Source organism: Phacochoerus africanus, chromosome 14, assembly GCF_016906955.1.
Source record: "Phacochoerus africanus isolate WHEZ1 chromosome 14, ROS_Pafr_v1, whole genome shotgun sequence".
NCBI lineage: Eukaryota > Metazoa > Chordata > Mammalia > Artiodactyla > Suidae > Phacochoerus > Phacochoerus africanus.
Genome location: NC_062557.1, coordinates 21,375,629 through 21,394,394, shown reverse-complemented (window position 1 = coordinate 21,394,394; position 18,766 = coordinate 21,375,629). Strand labels below are relative to the sequence as shown.

At 51.2% G+C, this 18,766-nt stretch overlaps 2 protein-coding genes across 2 annotated transcripts; both read right to left on the bottom strand.

Moving 5' to 3' along the window:
• Positions 1-1,141: 1,141 nt before the first annotated feature.
• On the bottom strand, positions 1,142-5,182 carry LOC125114871 (keratin, type I microfibrillar 48 kDa, component 8C-1). Its single transcript, XM_047758474.1, has 7 exons — positions 4,780-5,182; positions 4,503-4,585; positions 4,016-4,172; positions 2,827-2,988; positions 2,603-2,728; positions 2,199-2,419; positions 1,142-1,572 (listed from the first exon to the last, which is right to left on the bottom strand). Exons 1-7 carry the CDS (start codon positions 5,125-5,127, stop codon positions 1,425-1,427), a joined length of 1,245 nt encoding a protein of 414 aa, XP_047614430.1. The 5' UTR covers positions 5,128-5,182; the 3' UTR covers positions 1,142-1,424.
• A 7,886-nt stretch (positions 5,183-13,068) lies between these two features.
• On the bottom strand, positions 13,069-18,226 carry LOC125113838 (keratin, type I cuticular Ha8-like). The gene is given in 8 exon segments (XM_047756789.1): positions 13,069-13,146; positions 14,990-15,202; positions 15,661-15,759; positions 15,855-16,016; positions 16,389-16,545; positions 17,535-17,617; positions 17,766-17,812; positions 17,815-18,226. Coding segments are annotated over 8 exon segments (1,251 nt in total).
• Positions 18,227-18,766: the final 540 nt, after the last annotated feature.

The following is an 18,766-nucleotide window of genomic DNA, read 5'->3' as shown; positions in this document are numbered from 1 at the left end:
TGCTCCTCTCTGTAAGCTCTTCATAAGAGTGAAGGAAAGATACCCATTCTTCTTTTTATTTTCTTTCTTTTTACTTTTCCTTTTTTTTGGGGGGGGGGCCCCCACACATGTGGCATATGGAAGTTCCCAGGCTAGGGGTCCCATTAGAGCTGCAGCTACCAGCCTAAGCTGCCGCCACAGCAATGCCAGATCTGAGCCGTGTCTGGGACCTACACCGAAGCTCATGGCAACACTGATCCTTAACCCACTGAGCGAGGCCAGTGAACCCGCATCCTCATGGATACTAGATGGACACTAGTTGAGCCTCCACAGGATCTCTGAAAGATACCCATTCTTGCTGAATGCTGATGCCACTTTCAGTACCCTGAGGTTTGCCTGCAGCACCAACCTGAGTGTTCACAGGGCTGGGGACGATGCTTCTAACAGCACCAGGGCTAATTTGATCCCTTGAACAAATTAGAAATAACATGCAGCCAGGAGAGTGTCTTTCTTTATGGGTCTCCCCCCACCCACCACCACTGCCACCACCATCCAGACTCTGAACACGCGTCCAACAGGTATTGGTTGAATCAAACAGAGGAAGTGGAAGTATTAAAGGAAAAGTGGGTGGGGTCCCCGAGCCCCAGAATCGGGGAGGAGAAGCGAGCAGCTGGAGCCCAGGCTGAGAAGGATCCCCAGGAAGGACATTGGGGGAAGGAAGAAGTCATGGGCACAGCTGCCAAGCCAGAGGGCCCCTTCGCCGAGTGGTCCTGAGGCTGCCTGGACCACCAATAACCCATAATAATAATGCAGTGCTGGACCTACAACTTCCTGCTGAGAAAGATGAGCCTCTTTCCAGCTCCTGGCTCATATGTGCTCACTTGAGATTTGGATACAATCTGCTCTAAGAGATGTCCCGGCCGAGAGGGGGAGGTGAGAAGAATCCAGAAATGGCCCAGGGGAGATGGGGACACAGTGCCCTCTTTCTTACCACCCTGCCTCCTCATCCGTGAGGCCAGGGCACCGAGCCAGGCCTCTGCCTACCAGGCATGGAATGGCTCTTGTATCCAAGAGTGAAGCCATGACATGGCCTTGCATTCAAGTGGCTTTTTATAGAGTGACGGGCGCGGTGAGACAAATGAATACCAATGAGAAAGGCATCTGCTTTGCCAAGGAAATCAAGTTTATTGGGAGGTTACGAGGGAGGGCCGCTGGCACGTCAGAGGGTTCTCTGGGCAAGCCAAGAAGAAACAGTCCCCAACGCAGGAAAGGGTAGTCAGGGAATGGTCTGGAGTAGGTTGGGTGGGTTTCATCACTGCCTCCCTGGGGCAGCTCCAACCACGCAAATTGGGTTTTCAGGCCAGTTTGGTGGAATGAACCAGGGCCAGGTTAAAGCTCTAGAAGCCTGGGCCCTGCCTCCTTGCTCCTCTGGCAACTCCTGGGCTCTAGCGCACAAAGGAGTTGCAGGGCCCGCAGCGGGGGCGGGGGACACAGGGTGTGCAGGGGACAGCAGGGGCACAGGGGGGGCAGGGATTGGACACACAGGGCGTGATGGTCTTGGCGTTGGTCGTGGCGCAGGGGTTGCAGGGCAGCCTGGAGAAAGAGAGAGATGCGAACAACGAATTGAGGGGGGCTTGTGATGTATGCCAGAGGGACCCCAAGAGTGCACTGCCCGTCTGGACTTGACCTGACCTGTAACAAAGAAGGGCACGGGCTCCCCTGCTCTTACCATCACTATCAGTGCTCAAGGACTTTCTGTCCTGCAGCGCTGGACAGAGGCTCAGAAACTCTGGTCGCAGCCCCCCACCCACTTCAATTTCCAGCTGGTGACCTTGGATAAGTCACTTAACCCCTCCAAGCCCCAGAAGGAGGACAATAGGGGGGCTTGCCAGTCTCGTGGTAACTACAAGGTCAGATTAGGTAGCATTTGGAAATTCACCCGCCACACAATACAGCATTATAAAATCGAACAAATATCCTTGATCCCATTTCCATATCATCACAGCAAAAGGCAGAGACTCGACTGTACAAAGTCAGTGTGTACATCAAGCAAGTCCCGCCTTTGTATGTTTTCATGATAGCCACACTGTTTTCTGAGTTCTGTTTCAGCCTGTCTGCTCTGAGGGCATAATTTCCTTTCCAAGGTATGCAACTTTGGCCAGGCGTCCGACTGAGACAGATGCCATGGCTCCATCAAGCACCTGCAGCTGGGTACTCACTTGCAGTCCTCGCTCTCCAGCAGCCCCCGGTACGTGTTGATCTCACTCTCCAGCCGGGCCCGCACGTCCAGCAGCACCTGGTACTCCTGGTTCTGACGCTCCAGGTCAGCCCGGATCTCCGCCAGCTGAGCCTCCACGTTGCCGATCAGGCCCTGCACCTGGGCCAGCTGCGAGCTGTAGCGGGCCTCCGTCTCCGTCAGCGTGTTCTCCAGAGAGTCCCTCTGCGGCGGCAAGGGGGCCGGGGTCACACGCCTGCTCCCCCAAGGGCTTCTGCACGCGGTCCCAGGAGGCCACGAGCCCCACGAGCTGAGGACAGGACAGCCCAAGGGCCTCCCGGGGACCCTGACCACCCCCCCCACCCCCGCCCAGCTCCCCTCCTCCCCAGGAGCCTCCCCCACACCCACCAGGTTGTGCTGGGCCTGCAGCTCCACCTCCAGGGCGTTGACCGTGCGTCTCAGCTCGATGATCTCCGCCTGGTAGGACTGCAGCTGCTCCGAGCTGGACACCACCTGCTTGTTCAGCTCCTCGGTCTGAAAGGCCAGCGGGGAGGAGACGGGATCAGACCCTGCCTGCGGGGCCCCGAGGGAGGGGCCCAGGGGCCCGCGTGGCCGGGGCCCGGGATGCCCACCTGCCTGGCGAACCATTCCTCCACGTCCCTGCGGTTGGTCTCCACCAGGGCCTCGTACTGGCTCCTGGTCTCGCTGAGCACGCTGTTCAGGTCGACGGTGGGAGCGGCATCCACCTCGATGTTGAGGCGGTCCCCGAGCTGGCTCCGGAGGGAGTTGACTTCCTGTGAATGGAGAGAAGGAGAGAGTGACTGTCCACCATGAAGAGTGGACCCTATGGCACTGCTTGTTGAAGTCCTGTTGGTCCATTTCCTTGGGAAAGGAACTTCTAGTGGAACAGTGTGGCCTTGGAAAGCAAGGTGGCCTGTGCTCCACACACATAGCTCCTTCCCACCATGGCTCTGCCATGGCGCTTGGATTCAAAGAGAATTTCCAGAGTTCCCATCATGGCTCAGCAGTACCAAACCTGACTAGTATCCATGAGGACTCGGGTTTGATCCCTGGCCTTGCTCAGTGGGATAAGGATCCGGCGTTGCCATGAGCTGTGGTGTATGTAGGTCACAGACGCAGCTCGGATCTCAGGTTGCATAGGCCTCAGCGGCCACTCTGATTCAACCTATAGCCTGGGAGCATCCGTGTGTTACAGGTGCTGCCCTTTAAAAAAAAAAAAAAAAGAGCCAAAAAAAAATTCCCAAGGGTTTTCTCAGGTGCCACTCAAGGAAGGACTATAACCCAGCTTTCCCAGGTTGCAGATTGGCTGCTGCTGATCTCAAAATGAAAAGAAGTGGTGGCACAATTTCAGATTGCATATCAAACAGGTCTTGCCATTCAGATCTTGTCACAGGGCCTCCCAAGAGTGAGAAGGAACCTCAGATTATTCTTCTCCAAGACTTTGAGAGTGGAGACTCATAGTCACCAGGCTGGATATTTTGGCTTTGAGGGGAGAGAAACGATTTTGCACAACATATGAGCAACCCTGGGATTCATCCTCCAACACAGCAACCAATCACAAGCCCACAGAGGTGCTCTGGGCTGGTCAAGTGATGCATGCGCCGGTTTCAAGTGAAAGATACAGCTTATCTGGGATGGTGGATAGGGTTCCTCTCTGGACGTTTCCCTTCATCGTGAAGTTTTGGCGTTTTTAAAGGACATTTAAAAGACTGATTTCTGATTTTGCTACCCCCAAATCACAAAAGCTGCCCTCAGCCTGAGGCTGAGTCAGGTTTCTTCATTTCTGGTTTCTGGACTCACCTCCTCATGGTTGCTCTTCAGGCAGAGCAGCTCCTCCTTCAGGGACTCCACCTGGGCCTCCAGGTCAGCCTTGCAGAGGGTCAGCTCGTCCAGGATCCTGCGCAGGCCATTGATGTCTGACTCCACCAGCTGCCGCAAGCCCAGCTCCGTCTCATACCTGCACCAGGATAGGGTCAGAGCAGTGATGGGCAGAACTTGAAGACCCAGGAATGACCTGGGAGAATCCTACCCTGTCTTCCCATGTTCAGCAATGAATAGACCCAGGAGACAGAGGGTTCTGGAGGCTCAGTCAAGACTCAAAATTGATCCAAAAATTCGAGTCCTCCGTCTACTTCTGTGATTCCTTTGCTTGATTCTCCTCCCCCTTGATCCTCTGCAGAACCCTTGACAGCTGATGGCTTGGACTGTTGTCCAGGAAGCTATGGAAATCCCTTTTAGAGACTGAACAGAAGGCGGTGGTCCCCAGTGTGAATTCTGCACAACTCACTTGGTCCTGAAGTCATCGGCGGCCAGTTTGGCATTGTCGATCTGCACCACCAGCCTGGCGTTCTCGGACTTGCTGCACAGGATCTGGGGGCATGAGAGTTACTAAGTGGGGATTGAAAAGAAATATAAAGGCATTGGCTTCTTTAAAAAGCCATTTTGAAGGTAAAAGAAGGAAGCCAGGATCATGATGGCTCAGACACAAGAAACACGGTTCTCTCCCACAGATTGAGAGGCATAGCCACCTCCCCTCTCTGAGAGATGACAGCAAGGTCCCTCACCTTCTGCTGGAGCTCCTCGATGGTCCGGAAGTAGGACTGGTAGTTGGGACACACCAGGGGCTCCTGCTGCTGAGACCGCTCCAGGATCTGCCTCTCCAGCTCTGCATTGTCCCGCTCCAGCTGGCGCACCTTCTCCAGGTAGTTGGCCAGCCGGTCGTTCAGAAACTGCATGGTCTCCTTCTCGTTGCCATTGAAGGAGCCCTCGCAGAACCAGTTGCCGCTGCTCACAGTGGCAGGGATGTTGCAGGCTCCGGGTAGGGTGATACCCTGGCAGCTGGAGGGCACGCAGGGCCTGGAGGAGGAGCTGGAGCGGCAGCTCAGGTTGGGCAGGCAGAAGCTGTAAGGCATGATGCTGCAGGGAGTGAGGTACCCGGCTGAAGAGAGAGCCCAAGTTCTCCAAGGAGCTTGTGAGTCTCCAGCTTCTAGGGAGCATTTATACCCCCTCTGCAGAGGGTGTGGACAAGGTCTGTAACGTCATTTTTCTTTTTACTTCTTCTCTGCTTTTCAAATGCCCTTTGCTTCAGTCTGTTATTGGCCTTCCTCAGAAGAGTCCCTTATCCCATAAATTTTTTTTTACTTGGGCTTCCTGTTAAGTCAGGACTCCTCTTCAGGCTTACACCCATACCACAGAGTCCTGCGGTAGATCTTCAAAGCGGCCCCATGGTCTAGCCCAAGTAACTGCCCTCGTTAACTAGGAGTCAGTCCATCCGATGACACTTCTTTACAACACATGATCCAGTAAAACCATCATCATGCTCATCTCCTGGCCCACCTGGCACATCCAGGGAGGGACTGGGATTGAATCGAGGAATATGATGCATTTAGAGGCAGCAGTGGACTCCCTTGCCATCTGCATTGAGAGAAGAATCCTTCAGCAATGTAGCAGCTCAAACTTTGGAAACCTTGAGATGGATAAGGATTGACTCCAGCCATGGCCAAGAAGAATGGACAGCTCTTTGTGTAATGCTACATGCAGTTCCCTTTAAAGGACTAGAGAGGAATTTGAACGATAGAGGCTTTGAGAATTAGTCTGAGAACAGGGAAGGTTCTAGAAGGAGAGATCGTCTGGAAAAAAAAAGCTGACAAAAATGCAAGTTGAGAGATCCCCCAAAATGCATTTAAATTATCTAGGGGAAGTATCCGGAGGCAGGTGTGAGAAAAGAATAAATCAGTCCCTCCAGTAAGGAAATAGCCCAACGGAGCCTCCTCAGGCATGAAAACTTCCTGTTGGCTTTAACATAAAACACTTTAAAATGTCCAGTTAGACTTACTAACATTTTGCCCAATTCTCCAAGTAAAATTGACACCCTAGGAAGAGGCACCGTATCCTGTCTTGGGCTCCCACCATCAGCCTTATGGGGTTATATGCAATATGGTTCAAGAACGAAACTTTGAAAGGTACCAAAGGGTTGCTCTGTGGTCATATAATTGAACCTGAGGACCTGGGCACCTAGGAGTGAAAACGAGGGGACAGAGCATAAGCAGGAGATTTTGCAAGGCAAACTTGGAGTCATCTGGGGTAGATTTGGGAGGTGAAGGGAGGCACCAGAAGGTCTGAGGAAGGGGTGACCAAAGTTTCAGACATATAAAAGTTGCCTAATTATAGGCACTCCCAAGTACCTTCTGCATCAGCTCCTCAACCCCCACTGTGGCTTTGGCTGCCTGCCAGAGGCAGTTTTATTGACAACTTATTGGAGTCCTTCTCCCGGGTGAGCTTTCATGACAGTATTCGTGCTGCTCTGCTTGAGTCCAGATGAAAGGTCTTTCCTCTACCCTCCCTAAAGCCATCCTCGCCACTCACTCTAATGCAATTCAAACCAAAAGCTCCAGACGCTTAATAAAATCAAAATTTCTTGTTTTCCTCCCAGGCAATTAAGGGGGAAAAAATAGGTGGGTCCTGAGGCAGATCACTGAGACTTCCCAGAGGAAGGAAGCAAGGCCAAGCAGAGGCGGCGGTCACAGAGAGCTCCTGCCTCACTCATCCAAGCTTGGAACAAATAGAAAGCCCTGTGATTCAGATTGATGCGCATTTGCTCATAGGGAGCAGCTCAGGTCTCTGCTGTGCAACTCTTGTCAGCCTGCTCCAAAGCACTGGATTTCCAGCAATATGGAATGCAGTCCTGCCTTCCTCCCCACAGGGAGCCCACACTAAATGCCAGCAGCAGCCTCCAAGCTCTTTGGTCTTATCTACTGATTGGCCAGCATAGCATCATGGAGACTTTAAGCAAAGGAGAATGTCTAGGTTCTAGGTATGAGAAGACTCAAGGGTTGGGTCAGCAAAAACGCAAAAGGAGAATCTGCATGCAGTGCAGAAAGACCAGAGAAATGGGGAGAGATGGAAACAGGGAGAGGTGTGTTTAATAAGATATAAGAACACAAAGAAGAGGCTACGAGGAAACCTGGAAAGACTGCTCAGAACCACGCCGGGCCATGCTGATCAAAGCTAACTTGTCTTCAATGAGGATGGAAAGCTGAGAAGTAGCCAGGGTAACTTGAATTGATGCACAGAAAAGTGGTCCAGCCTGCTGAGTGTCCTGCAAGATGTAAATGAGGACTCAGAAAATATCTACAGACATGGGACCACAGCTTCTGAGGCCTCGGACAGAAATGACATTGCTCTAAGGTGTCCAGACCAGAGCAGCACCTCCACCACCCAGTGTGAGTTCTGCCTGTGACTGAGAAATGCACTGTGGTCAACACCCAGGAGGCAAAATGTCCTAAAGGGGCACCTGCTCCTGAGTGTGAGGAGGAGAAAGGAAGAAAGGAACAGTGTAGTCAGACCTGCATGGCTTCAGGCCGTGGGCAAGTGGCAACCCCACAGAAGATGCAGCAAAGTACAGGCTATACTTTGTCACCTGCTCGTTTCTCCTGGAGAGTCCTTGTTTCCCTGCAGAAGGTGAAATGGCACAAGAATTCAGGAGGGAGACAACGGATGAACTGGCTGGTAAGTAAACATAATGCTACTGTCCCTTGTAAATCTAGCTTCTTTCTTGCAATGTTTTCACAACATCAATAGGCTTGAGTGAATTTGCTTCTTGAATTGGGAAGATGGGACTCTGGAGTTGTAAATTCTCCATGGCCTCATATAAATTAGAAGTTGACTTCATGTACTCTCTTGATTTCTCATTGAACTACTTGCAAATTGTATTCATTCAGAGAGAAATTGAGCGGTCAAGGCACTATTAAACCCACCTTTTTACTTAGTTCAGTTTTTTCTCTTTTTTAAAATGTATGTTATTGAAGTATAGTTGGTTTACATTGTTGTGTTCATTTCTGCTGTGCAGCAAAGTGATTCAGTTTTACATATATTTATTCTTTTTCATATTCTCTTCCATTATGGTTTATTACAGGCTATTGAATACAGTTCCCTGTGCTGTACAGTAGGACCTTGTTGTTTATTCATTCTGTATATAATACTTGGCATGTGCTAATCCCAAACTCCCACTCCATCCTTCCCCACTCCCTCCCCTCTTGGCAACCACAAGTCTGTTCTCCATGCCTATGAGTCTTTTTTTCTGTTTTGTAGATAAGTTCATTCGTGCCATATTTTAGATTCAAGCGATGTCATACAGTATTTGTCTTTCTCTTTCTGACTTATTTCGCCTCGTATGGTAATCTCTAAGTCCATCCATGTTGCTGTAAAGGGCATTATTTCATTCTTTTTATGGCTGAGTAGCATCCCATTGAATATATGTACCACATATTCTTTATCCATTTATCTGGTGGACCTTTAGGTTGTTTCCATGTATTGGTTATTGTAAATAGTGCTGCTACAGAATTCAGTTTTCTCAAAACACATTTATGTATCAGCTTCTCCATGCTGGGCACGGAACTAAGTTGAAACAGAAGAGTCATCGTTCCCATGGTGGATTATCTTTTTATGATCAACTCAGGCTAAAATGGGGCCTCAAAGTATATGAGAAATATCAAGATAAGGAGTTGAGCTATTTAAAAAGTGTGAGATGGATGTTTGGAAATACATTTGCACTTGATGTAATTAGAAAGCTATACATATGATATTGAGGGCAACACTCATTTGTTGAACTTCTACCAAGAGCCTGACACAGTCCCAGGAAGGATGGGGAAGGGCGGGGGGGAGGAATGGTGGGAGGGTGGGGACAGGGGAGGGGAGGATGGCATGCTCTCAGTCCTGCTGAGCAGACAGCCAGGTCTACAACTAACCCCAACATAAGGGAGTACCTGTGGGTCCTTCATCCTCCCCCGAGTTCCTTCCTTCCCTCCTCCCACTTCTTCCCACACCCATTCCTGCGCCAAACTCCAGTCAGGCCATTTCAACCCAGTTCATAGTTCTCAGCCAGGAGGAGAAGGATGAGGCCATTTCAGATTATTTTCCTGCCCTCCCCCAAAGGAGATTTATTGGTGACTCCACTCTCAAGGTGACGCACAGGTAGGCTTCAAACGACTGCTCTCGTTAGACTCCTAATCACTTGAAGAATCTCTTCTTTAACCAGGCCTGGCCATTAGTTATTTGATACTGGCTGTTGCTGCCATGGGGTGATGACGGGGAATGCTCAGTGCTTCAGCCCTGCAGCAACCCCGTAGGATCTGTGCTTGCTGAGTTTCAAAGCAGGAGAAAAAGGCTTCCGGGGATGGGACATAGGGCAGAAGACAGAAAAGAGGCCATGCTAAGTCAAGCAAGTGAAAGAGCTTCCTCTTCCTGGAAAAGGGAACGAGACTAATGGAAGAAATGGAGTGACGTGTGACCTTGCTGGTGAGTGGACAGAGCTTTCCACCCTCGGGATCAGAGAGAGTTACTCGGGGTGGAGGCATCTTGGTGGAGGGTCTTGGAGCCAATGTGAATGACTGAGGCACGTGCTTAGAACATCTGACCACCAGGGGGGAAGATGGAGGAAGAGATGACGCGAGGAAGGCTTGGGTACAAAAACTAGCCTCAAGGGGGAGCCTCAGCTGAGAGAAGCTAGGAGACAACCAGAGACCAGAAGTTCAGTCTGAAATGTGTTTGGATGGGGAGGATATTGCAGGCTGGGAGGAAGCGCCAGGAAGATTATTCTTAGGACGATTCCAGGTCCTTCAAATTCCATCTCAGCCACCCGACCCCAGCCTTGGAGACTGGGTCTGAAAGTGAAGTTTTATCCACACATACCTCCAGCAAAGTCCTTAGCAGTTTGGTGCAGGGAAGGGGCAATGGGCCAGGAATGCAAAGCCTTGGGTTTGAGGGGGATGGGGTGGGGGGGCATTTTACCTCCATAGCCATAAATGTTTTCTGCTGCAAAATGCGGATTTTGAAGCCTATTCTGTCTCTCTCAGGTTTGGGGAGTGGGGGCTCAAATTGGATGACATATATGACAGTTCTTTGTAGGAGTTCCCATTGTGGCTCAATGGGTTAAGGACTTGGAGTTGTCTCTGTGAGGATGCACATTCGATCCCTGGCCTCACTCAGTGGGTTAAGGATCCGTCGTTGTGGTGAACTGTGGTATAGGTCACAGACATGGTTCGGGTCTGGCATTGCTGTGGCTGTGGTGTAGCCTGGCAGCTGTAGCTCCAACTCAACGCCTAGCCTGGGAACTTCCATATGCAGTGGGTGTGGCCCTCAAAAGTCGTACAGACATACATATATAAAAATAAAAACGTATCCCTAACTTAGATCATAACATGAGTATCCCTGACTCATAGTAAGAACTCGATGAATGAGCATCAATGATGATGATGAAGATATGTGATGAGATGATGAAAAGGATAATAATGGTGGTGGTGGCAGTAGTGATGGAGTCTCTGGTCTCCAAGGAAGTTCTTCTCACCTCCCCAAGAATAATTATCCTCTACCCAACATTCCTTCCAAGGAACCCAAATCACTTCTCACACACACACACACACACACACACACACACACACACAATTTCTCATCAAAGCTAATATTCTAATTACAGATGACATGAACTTTACAAGCACAGGTCAATCACTTTGGGGCCACTTTGGGGCCCCATTGACTCACCTCATGTCCCCAGAAGAATCCCTCCATCACTAAGTGACTCATCTTCTCTCCCTCTCCTTATGTGGGAAGAACAAGGCTTGCCTCCTCTCTCGTGGTGCAAGAATAAGTAGCTTTCTTTTGTTAGACAGCTTTGAACTTGGATGAAAGGAGCTATTTAAGTACAAAGGAAGAGGTGAAGGTGTATGGGCCAGGTGCTAAATTAAGACTGGTGCAGACTGCTCTTTCTTATTGGGAACTACTCTTGGGTAAGCACCTCAGGCATGCGTCATCTGTGCCCAAACACCTCTATGCTTGGGAAAAAGAATAGAGGGAAAGGGTGTGACAGCCTCTGACCCTTCCAGAACTTTCTATGGTGGAAGTCCTGATGGCTCCCAAGCCTGTCAGTCCTGTCTTCATAGACAGTGGCCAATAGACAGGATTCCAGGTTTGAGAGCTGTTGGAGGTACAGCAACAGATCCTGGCTTAATCTCTCTCCACCACTGGGTCTTATTGTCCCTCCTGCATCAGGATGGGCTGGACTCAACAACCATCAGCTGGACTTTGTAAATTTCTCAGCAAGTTTCTCTGATTCAGAGAGTTCACGTAGTAAGGACGAAAGACAATAACCAGCTACCAGAGTCAATGTGAGGCCTCCATTTGTAGTTTCACTGATTCATAGGACCTAGAAACAGGGAGTCATCAAATGTGGGGGCTAAAAGACCCTCTACAACCATCTCATCCAGCTTCATCAGATGCCTGAGTGACCTCCTCAATGTCCTCATCAGGTTGTTGGAAAGGCCATCTGTGAATGCCTCCAGTGACAGGGAACTCACTGCTTGGCTAGCTCTGATGCTGCTCTCTGAAGGCCGCGGCTGCCTAAATACGGAACTCCTTGTTCATGTGTCTATTGACTGCAAGTTCCACACTGGACAGCCGCCAGAAGGACTTGCCCTTGGAGCCCATGGGACGGTCAGAGGGGTGGTCTGGGTGGGTGAGTTTGGTCTTTTCTAGACCAATAGTGTGACGGCTCGGCAGTTACCATCATTTAACATGTTCAGCACTATCATAATGGGATAGCTCCTCATGCATGAGATCCATCAGGAGAGTAAGGCCCATCCCTTCTGAGAGGGTCTGGCCAGTCAGATCTCACACCCCAAATAAAGCCCCTAATCCAGTGGATCTCAAATTTGAGTGTGCATAGAAACACCTGGGAGGATCAAAAGAAATAGACTGCTTATTCAGAAAACTTGGGGTGGGGCCCAAGGATTTGCCTTTCCAACAAATTCCCAGGTGATGCTGGTACTACTGATTGGAGGGCCAGACTTTTAGAACCAGCGCCCTACACCTTCTCATGTTTAATATTTTTGCCCCTTCAAAGTTTCCAAAGTATGGGCTTTGCATCTAGTTCAAAGAGACTGGGGTTCAAGCCTTGATTCAGCCACCAGCTGAGAAGAGTAACAGCCTCTCCCTCTTTGCAGGGTTTTTATGGGACTCTGTGTCACAATGCCTATGACGCCCTGGCTCAGTGTCTTGCTCATGATGGGCATGTGATCACAAAAGCTGACTATAGGTAGAGTGTTCTAGAGGGGCCAGGCAAAACCTCTGACCTGAGCTTTTCCTTTGTACAAGGACCGGATGGCATCACGCAGAAAGGGGGGGTGGTATTTAATCTGTATTAGTCTGTATTTTAAAGGCTCTGTGAATCTGGCTCTAAACAGGTTTGGTCAGGCCAAGAGCTGAGTATCTCTCATCTTTGCCATTTTGCTGCACTTCCACTTTTTTTTTTTTTTCTTGGCCACAGACATCCCTGGGCCAGGGATCAAACCCATGCCACAGCATTAACCCAAGCCACAGCAGTGATAATGCCAAGTCCCTCACCAGTAGGCTACCAGGGAACTCCTGCAATTCCATTTCTAATCACTCTCCCCACTGGCTTTGCCATCTCCCAGAACCACTCTGGTGAATGAACTACAACCCCTATTTTTATGGAACGGCTGGCTCAGGGAGCTCCCAGCATTATTCCCAGAGAGGAATGGGGAAACAGACCAAAGGGCACTGGGCTCCTTCCACTGCAGAAGTGAAGTTTATTAGCAAAATAAAAGCGAGGCGACCTGCCTCATCTCAGAGAGACCAGGAGGCAGCAAAAGAGAGGAAATGAAGCAAGATGGATACCCTGAAGAGAGGAAGCACAAATCCAGGGGCTGGGGCTGAGCTGCTGGACCGGAAAACCCATCTGTAGGGAAGCACTGCCTGGCTTCCATCCCCCCGGGGCTGGCTGGGGAAGAAAGGCCTGGGGTAGCAGGCTTTTGGGTGGAGTTTAAGGCTATAGATGGTTCCTATTTTCTGGCGCCTCTGGCTGAGGAGTTTGTCAGCCTCGAGGTGATGAGCAGGACCCACAGGAGGCCTGAGGAAGCCTGGAAAGACAGGGAGAGCAGGGGGCAGGGGGGGTGCAGGCTGCAGGGGCTGATCAGGTGCTGGAGACTAAAGTTGCACACAAGTTGCCGGGAAGCCTGTGGAGAGATTTTTAAAAAGGTATTTGGAGTTCCTGTTGTGGCTTAGTGGTTCACGAATCCATCTAGGAACCGTGTTGGTTCGATCCCTGGCCTCATTCAGTGGGTTAAGGATCCAGTGTTGCCATGAGCCGTTGTGTAGGTCGCAGACGAGGCTCGGATCCTGCGTTGCTGTGGCTCTGGCCTAGGCCAGTGGCTACAGCTCCAATTAGACCCCTACCCTGGAAATCTCCATATGCCATGGGTGCAGCCCTGAAAAAAAAAAAAAAAACAACCAAAAGACAAAAAAAATAAAAAAATAAAAAGGTGTTTAAGCTTTGGCATGAGACATGCATGAAAGCACAAAAGAGATACTTTAGAACTGGAAGAACAGAGGGGGCTTAGACCTTAGAGGTCCCTGTAGGCTAAGAAAGTGGCTTGTCATAGTCAGGCTGCAGCCAGAGCTCCGAGGGCCCGTGTGCAAAGCCAGTGTCCTCTCCCACATGGAAAGGAAAATGGCAGAGAGAAAAGCAGAGAGACTGGCGCAGCAGGAACAGGCCAAGGCCAGCCACTCTCTTCATTTAAACACAGCTTTTGTTCCTATTGCTCGCAGGGTTGCACTGCCTGTCCTCCCTTTGTCACAACCATATTAAGGAACCAAAATGAGAGAATAAGTCATAAAGAATGGCAGATTTTTTTAATGAGAAAATACAATATGGAGTTCCCATTGTGGCTCAGCAGGTTAAGAACCTGACTAGTATCCATGAGGATACAGGTTCAATCCCTGATCTCACTCAGTGGGTTAAGGATCCGGCATTGCCGTGAATTGCAGCATAGGTTACAGACGCAGCTCAAATCTGGCGTTGCTGTGGCTGCGGTGCAGGCTGGCAGCTGCAGCTCTGTTTCAACCCCAAGCCTGGGAACTTCCATATGCCACGGGTGTGGCCCTAAAATATAAATTAATTAATTAATTAATTAATTAATTAAAGAAGAAGTACAAATGCCCTATGCAATTTTTTTTTTTTTTGGTCTCTTTAGGGCCACTCTCTTGGCAAATGGAGGTTCCCAGGCTAGGGGCTGAATCGGAGCCCAAGCCACAGCGACACCAAATCTGAGCCGCATCCCTGATCTCCGCTGCAGCTTGCAGCAATGCCGGATCTTTAACCCACTGAGCAAGGCCAGGGATCAAACCTGCACCCTCATGGATACTAGTCAGGTTTTTAAACCCACTGAGCCACAACAGGAACTCCATTAAAACATCTATTTCTTTTTCAGTTGGGTTTTTTTTGTTTGGTTGGTTTTGGTTTTGTTTTTGTTTTTTGGCTGTGTCCTCAGCATGCAGAAGTTCCCAGGTCAGGGATCAAACCCACACCACAGCTGTAACCAGAGTTACAGCAGCGACAACACCAGATCCTTAACCAACAGCAGAATTCCCCTACTCGATAACTTTAAATGCTTAGAGAGAAGCAGCCCTGGAACATTCCAGAGAGAATTCAGCAAAACCTAAACGCACAGACCTCTCAAAACCCCAGGCCCTGTGGCAAAGACTAGCATCTGGGAGCATAAAGCAGTTCACCGGACGGATGGCAAGGCTGCTGAGCTCCAGCACACAGTCCTCTACGTCCAGGCAGACCTCCAAGCTTACTAGGAAGTAAGTTTGTCCCCAAAGATGGGGTCTGCAATGCCACTCTCTCCTTTTAGGTCACTCCTAATAAAAGGTTTCTGCTTTGACATATGACATTGAGCTAAACAATATCAGGCTACATACTTGCAGACCTCGAAGGTTCCAGTATGTGGCAATCTCACCCTCCAGCCGGGCCTGGACATCCAGCAGCACCTGGTACTCCTGGTTCTGCCGCTCCAGGTCCGCCGGGATCTCAGACAGCTGCTCCTCCACGTTGCTGATGCGGGTCTGCGTCTGGGCCAGCTCGGCGCCAAAGTGGGCCTTGGCGTCACACCGCGAGTTCTGCAGACGGTCCTTCTGTCATGCGGCATAATGGGGTGAGAGACCCAAGGCCTCGCGGAAGCTAAATGCACTAAACCTCACCCATGATAACGATGGCCGGAGCTGCCACGGCATGGAAACCCAGAAAATTTTCAGGAACTCACACCCCAGAGCTCTGAATAAATCAAATCAACAATGAACAAGACTTTTCCCCAAAGAGTTCTGCTTCCAAAGCTTAACTGTCTGCATATGAGTCATCCCTACAGCTCCATTAACTGACCCCAACAAGTTAGGGCTCAGATTTTGGGTAATGAATGCCTATGCGTCACTATCTTTTCCAAAAGTAAAAAGACTGACTTTTCAAGGTGTGTTTCTGGGTCAGACATGACCTTGACAATAAATATAAAGAAACCGATATGCAATGAGGAGGGAGGAACTCCCACAGGGTAGTGGGGACTCCAAACTAGTCGCTATGAGGGAGGAGAGGGTCCTACCAGGTCGTGCTGCACTTGGCGCTCTGCCTCCAGGGCGTTCACCCTGCAGCGCTGCAGCTCCTCCGAGCAGGACGTGGCCTGCAGGCTGATGCCTTCAGACTGAAGCACAGTGAGTGGGTCAGAGAGCACACAGGTCAGCTCACTGACCCTGAACAGAAGCCTGGTCTCTCCCCGCTCCGCAGCTGCGTCCTCACCTGGGCTTGGAACCATTGCTTCCCATCACGGCGGTGGGTCTCCACCATAGCCTTGTACGGGCACCGTGTCTCCTCCAGCACCGTGCCCAGGTTCATGGTGGGCACCGCGTCCAGCTCAATGCGGAGCTTGTCCCCCAGCTGGCGTTTCAGGGTGTTCACTTCCTGTGGGCACACCCGCACCAACACCCAGAGAGAGAGAAGGGCTTTTCCAGACCCCACAGCCACCAGGGCCTCCCCCACGAGCAGCCGGTGGGGTGACCCCAACCCACACTGATGCAAAAGCACTTGCCCAGGGTCCAGTGGGAAGGCTCATCGGGAGACCTTCCTAATTCACCAGGCAGAGCTTCAGAGCAGAGAAGCTTGCTCCTGTTGGCACAGCCTGACCCTCAGACCCAGACCAATCCTCTCCCCCTGGCACCAGCTGAGCCCAGGTTCTAATCCCAGAGCCCAGTGGGTGGAAGGGCTCCCTTTGCTCTCCAGCCCCGCCCCCTCCCCACCCTCCCCCCACCAGAGTCTGCAGCTGCAGGACCAGACCTGCTCACGGTTGCTCTTGAGGCAGAGCTGCTTCTCCTTCAGGGGCTCCTGCTGGGCTTCCAGGTCAGCCTTGGCCAGGCTCAGGTCATCCAGCAGCTTGTGCAGCCCTCACAGGTCCACCTCCACCACCTGGCGCAGGGAGCGCTCAGTCTCGTGCCTTCCATCACGGGAGGTGCCAGTCAGCAGGACGCCAAGGAAGCCTCTGGGCTGCCCCACCCCCACCTCCTGCACCAGCTGGGACCCTCATTGGCTCACTGGGCCCAGCACTGGCCTCGGGGATGAATTAGCCGCAGAGCCCACTCTCAAACGGCTCAGAGCACATTTCATTGTGAATTGAGGCAACTTTGGTTGAGAACAATGAATGGACCTGCCTAAGGTCACATATCTTAGAATTTGATACAGGGCTCGTTCCTGAGCATGATACACAATAATCAGCTGCCTGATCATTGATTTGCTCCTTTATTCCTTGGGTTGGATTTTTTTTCCACCTCTCCTCTTTGTTTAGTGGAAAGACTCGGTACCTGACCTATCTGTAAGAGGATCCCCTGACTTACATATGAAATTCAGTGGCTGTCAATAGCTCTGTTTTTCTTGAAATCACCTCACTTTGCTCCCAGTTAATAAACTCAGACCACCTTATTACAACACTTTTATGGACCATAAATCAGGAAGGACTAACACCAGGCTATAGATGCTTGACAGTGTTTTTTCTCATCTACCTTCTGTGTTTGGCTTGGAACAAAATTTTTTAATTGGGGGAATTTAAGAAGGAAGAAAAAGGATAATAATTCACTCGTTCAAAAAGTACTTGGGAAGTTCCCGTCGTGGCGCAGTGGTTAACGAATCCGACTAGGAACCATGAGGTTGCGGGTTCGGTCCCTGCCCTTGCTCAGTGGGTTAACGATCCATCGTTGCCGTGAGCTGTGGTGTAGGTTGCAGATGCGGCTCAGATCCTGCGTTGCTGTGGCTCTGGCGTAGGCCGGCGACTCCAGCTCCGATTCAACCCCTAGCCTGGGAACCTCCATATGCCACGGGAGCGGCCCAAAGAAATAGCAAAAAGATAAAAAAAAAAAAAAAAAGTACTTGGGCACTGGGAGGGAGGGGGAAGGATGGAGTTGCTCTAAGCCCTCTTTCACCCTCACTTACTTGGTCCCAAAGTCATGGACGGCCAGCTCGGCATTGTCGACTTGGACGACCAGCCCGGCGTTCTCAGCCTTGATGCACAGGGTCTGAGGAAAGGCAGGAAGACCAGCACCCACTCTCTGTGTGCTGGCCACACTCACACTCAGGAGAGTCCGAGAACCCATAGCTCTTGAGCCCTCAGTCCTTCCCCCTCCCTCGGACCCTGTACCCGACCCACGCCACACCCCCCCTCACCTTCTGCTGCAGCTCCTTGGTGGTGCACACGTGGCCCTGGTAGTCCCACGCATGGTGGACTCGTGGCGTTTGCTCATCTCCAGGATCTGCTTCTCCAGGTCCGCGTTGTCCTCCTCCAGCTGCCGCACCTTCTCCAGGTAGCTGGCCAGCCGGTCATTCAGGAACTGCATGGTCAGCTTCTCGTGGCTGTTCAGGAAGCCCTCACCATAGGCCCCACGGACCCCAATGGTGCCAGGAATGTCGCAGGTCCCTGGCAAGGGGCAGGTGGTGTTGCAGCTCTGGGGCATACAGAGGCAGGGTCGGTTGGCATGGGCCAGGGTGTCTAAGAGGCACAGGGGGTCGGCGTTGACCTCTGCCGCAGGCTGGCCACCAAGGTCAGCAGAGGAGACGCAGACATTTCTTGCGCCGAGGGTGTTGGTGCAGCCCAGGGCGTGGGACGAGCTGATGCGAGAGGAAGTCATGTTGGGCTGAGGATGCACAGGAGGTTCAGAGCCGCTGGGAAAACCAAGCCACCGAATCTGACAACCCCTTCCCTCCTGGCCCTTTTATACCCCATCCCAGGTGGGTGTGGGCTCCAGGCTTTGACCTCATTGCCTTGATTCTCTGCCTACTGTGGCACCGTCATCCTGTTACTCAGCTGCTACATTCACCATTAAGACTTTCTCGCCGGAGTCCCCGTCGTGGCTCAGTGGTTAACAAATCCGACTAGGAACCATGAGGTGGTGGGTTCGATCCCTGGCCTCACTCAGTGGGTGAAGGATCCGGCATTGCCGTGAGCTGTGGTGTGGGTCGCAGATGCGGCTCGGATCCCGCGTTGCTGTGGCTCTGGCGTAGGGTGGCAGCTACAGCTCCAGTTCGACTCCTAGCCTGGGAACCTCCATATGTTGCGGGAGTGGCCCTAGAAAAGGCAAAAAGTCCAAAAAAAAAAAAAAGTCTTTCTCATCTCATTCAGAGAATGCTGATGAATTGGAGGTTGGCTCTTGGCTCTTTGATATCAGGTT

What these genes read in the sequence shown, in the direction of transcription:
- LOC125114871 (XM_047758474.1), bottom strand. Translation starts at nt 5,127, where the DNA reads ATGCCTTACAGCTTCTGCCTGCCCAACCTGAGCTGCCGCTCCAGCTCC. An exon ending in TCGAGGAGCTCCAGCAGAAG is followed by an intron (nt 4,586 to 4,779) that starts GTGAGGGACCTT and finishes TCATGCCCCCAG; the next exon opens with ATCCTGTGCAGCAAGTCCGA. An exon ending in AGGAATGGTTCGCCAGGCAG is followed by an intron (nt 2,729 to 2,826) that starts GTGGGCATCCCG and finishes CTGGCCTTTCAG; the next exon opens with ACCGAGGAGCTGAACAAGCA.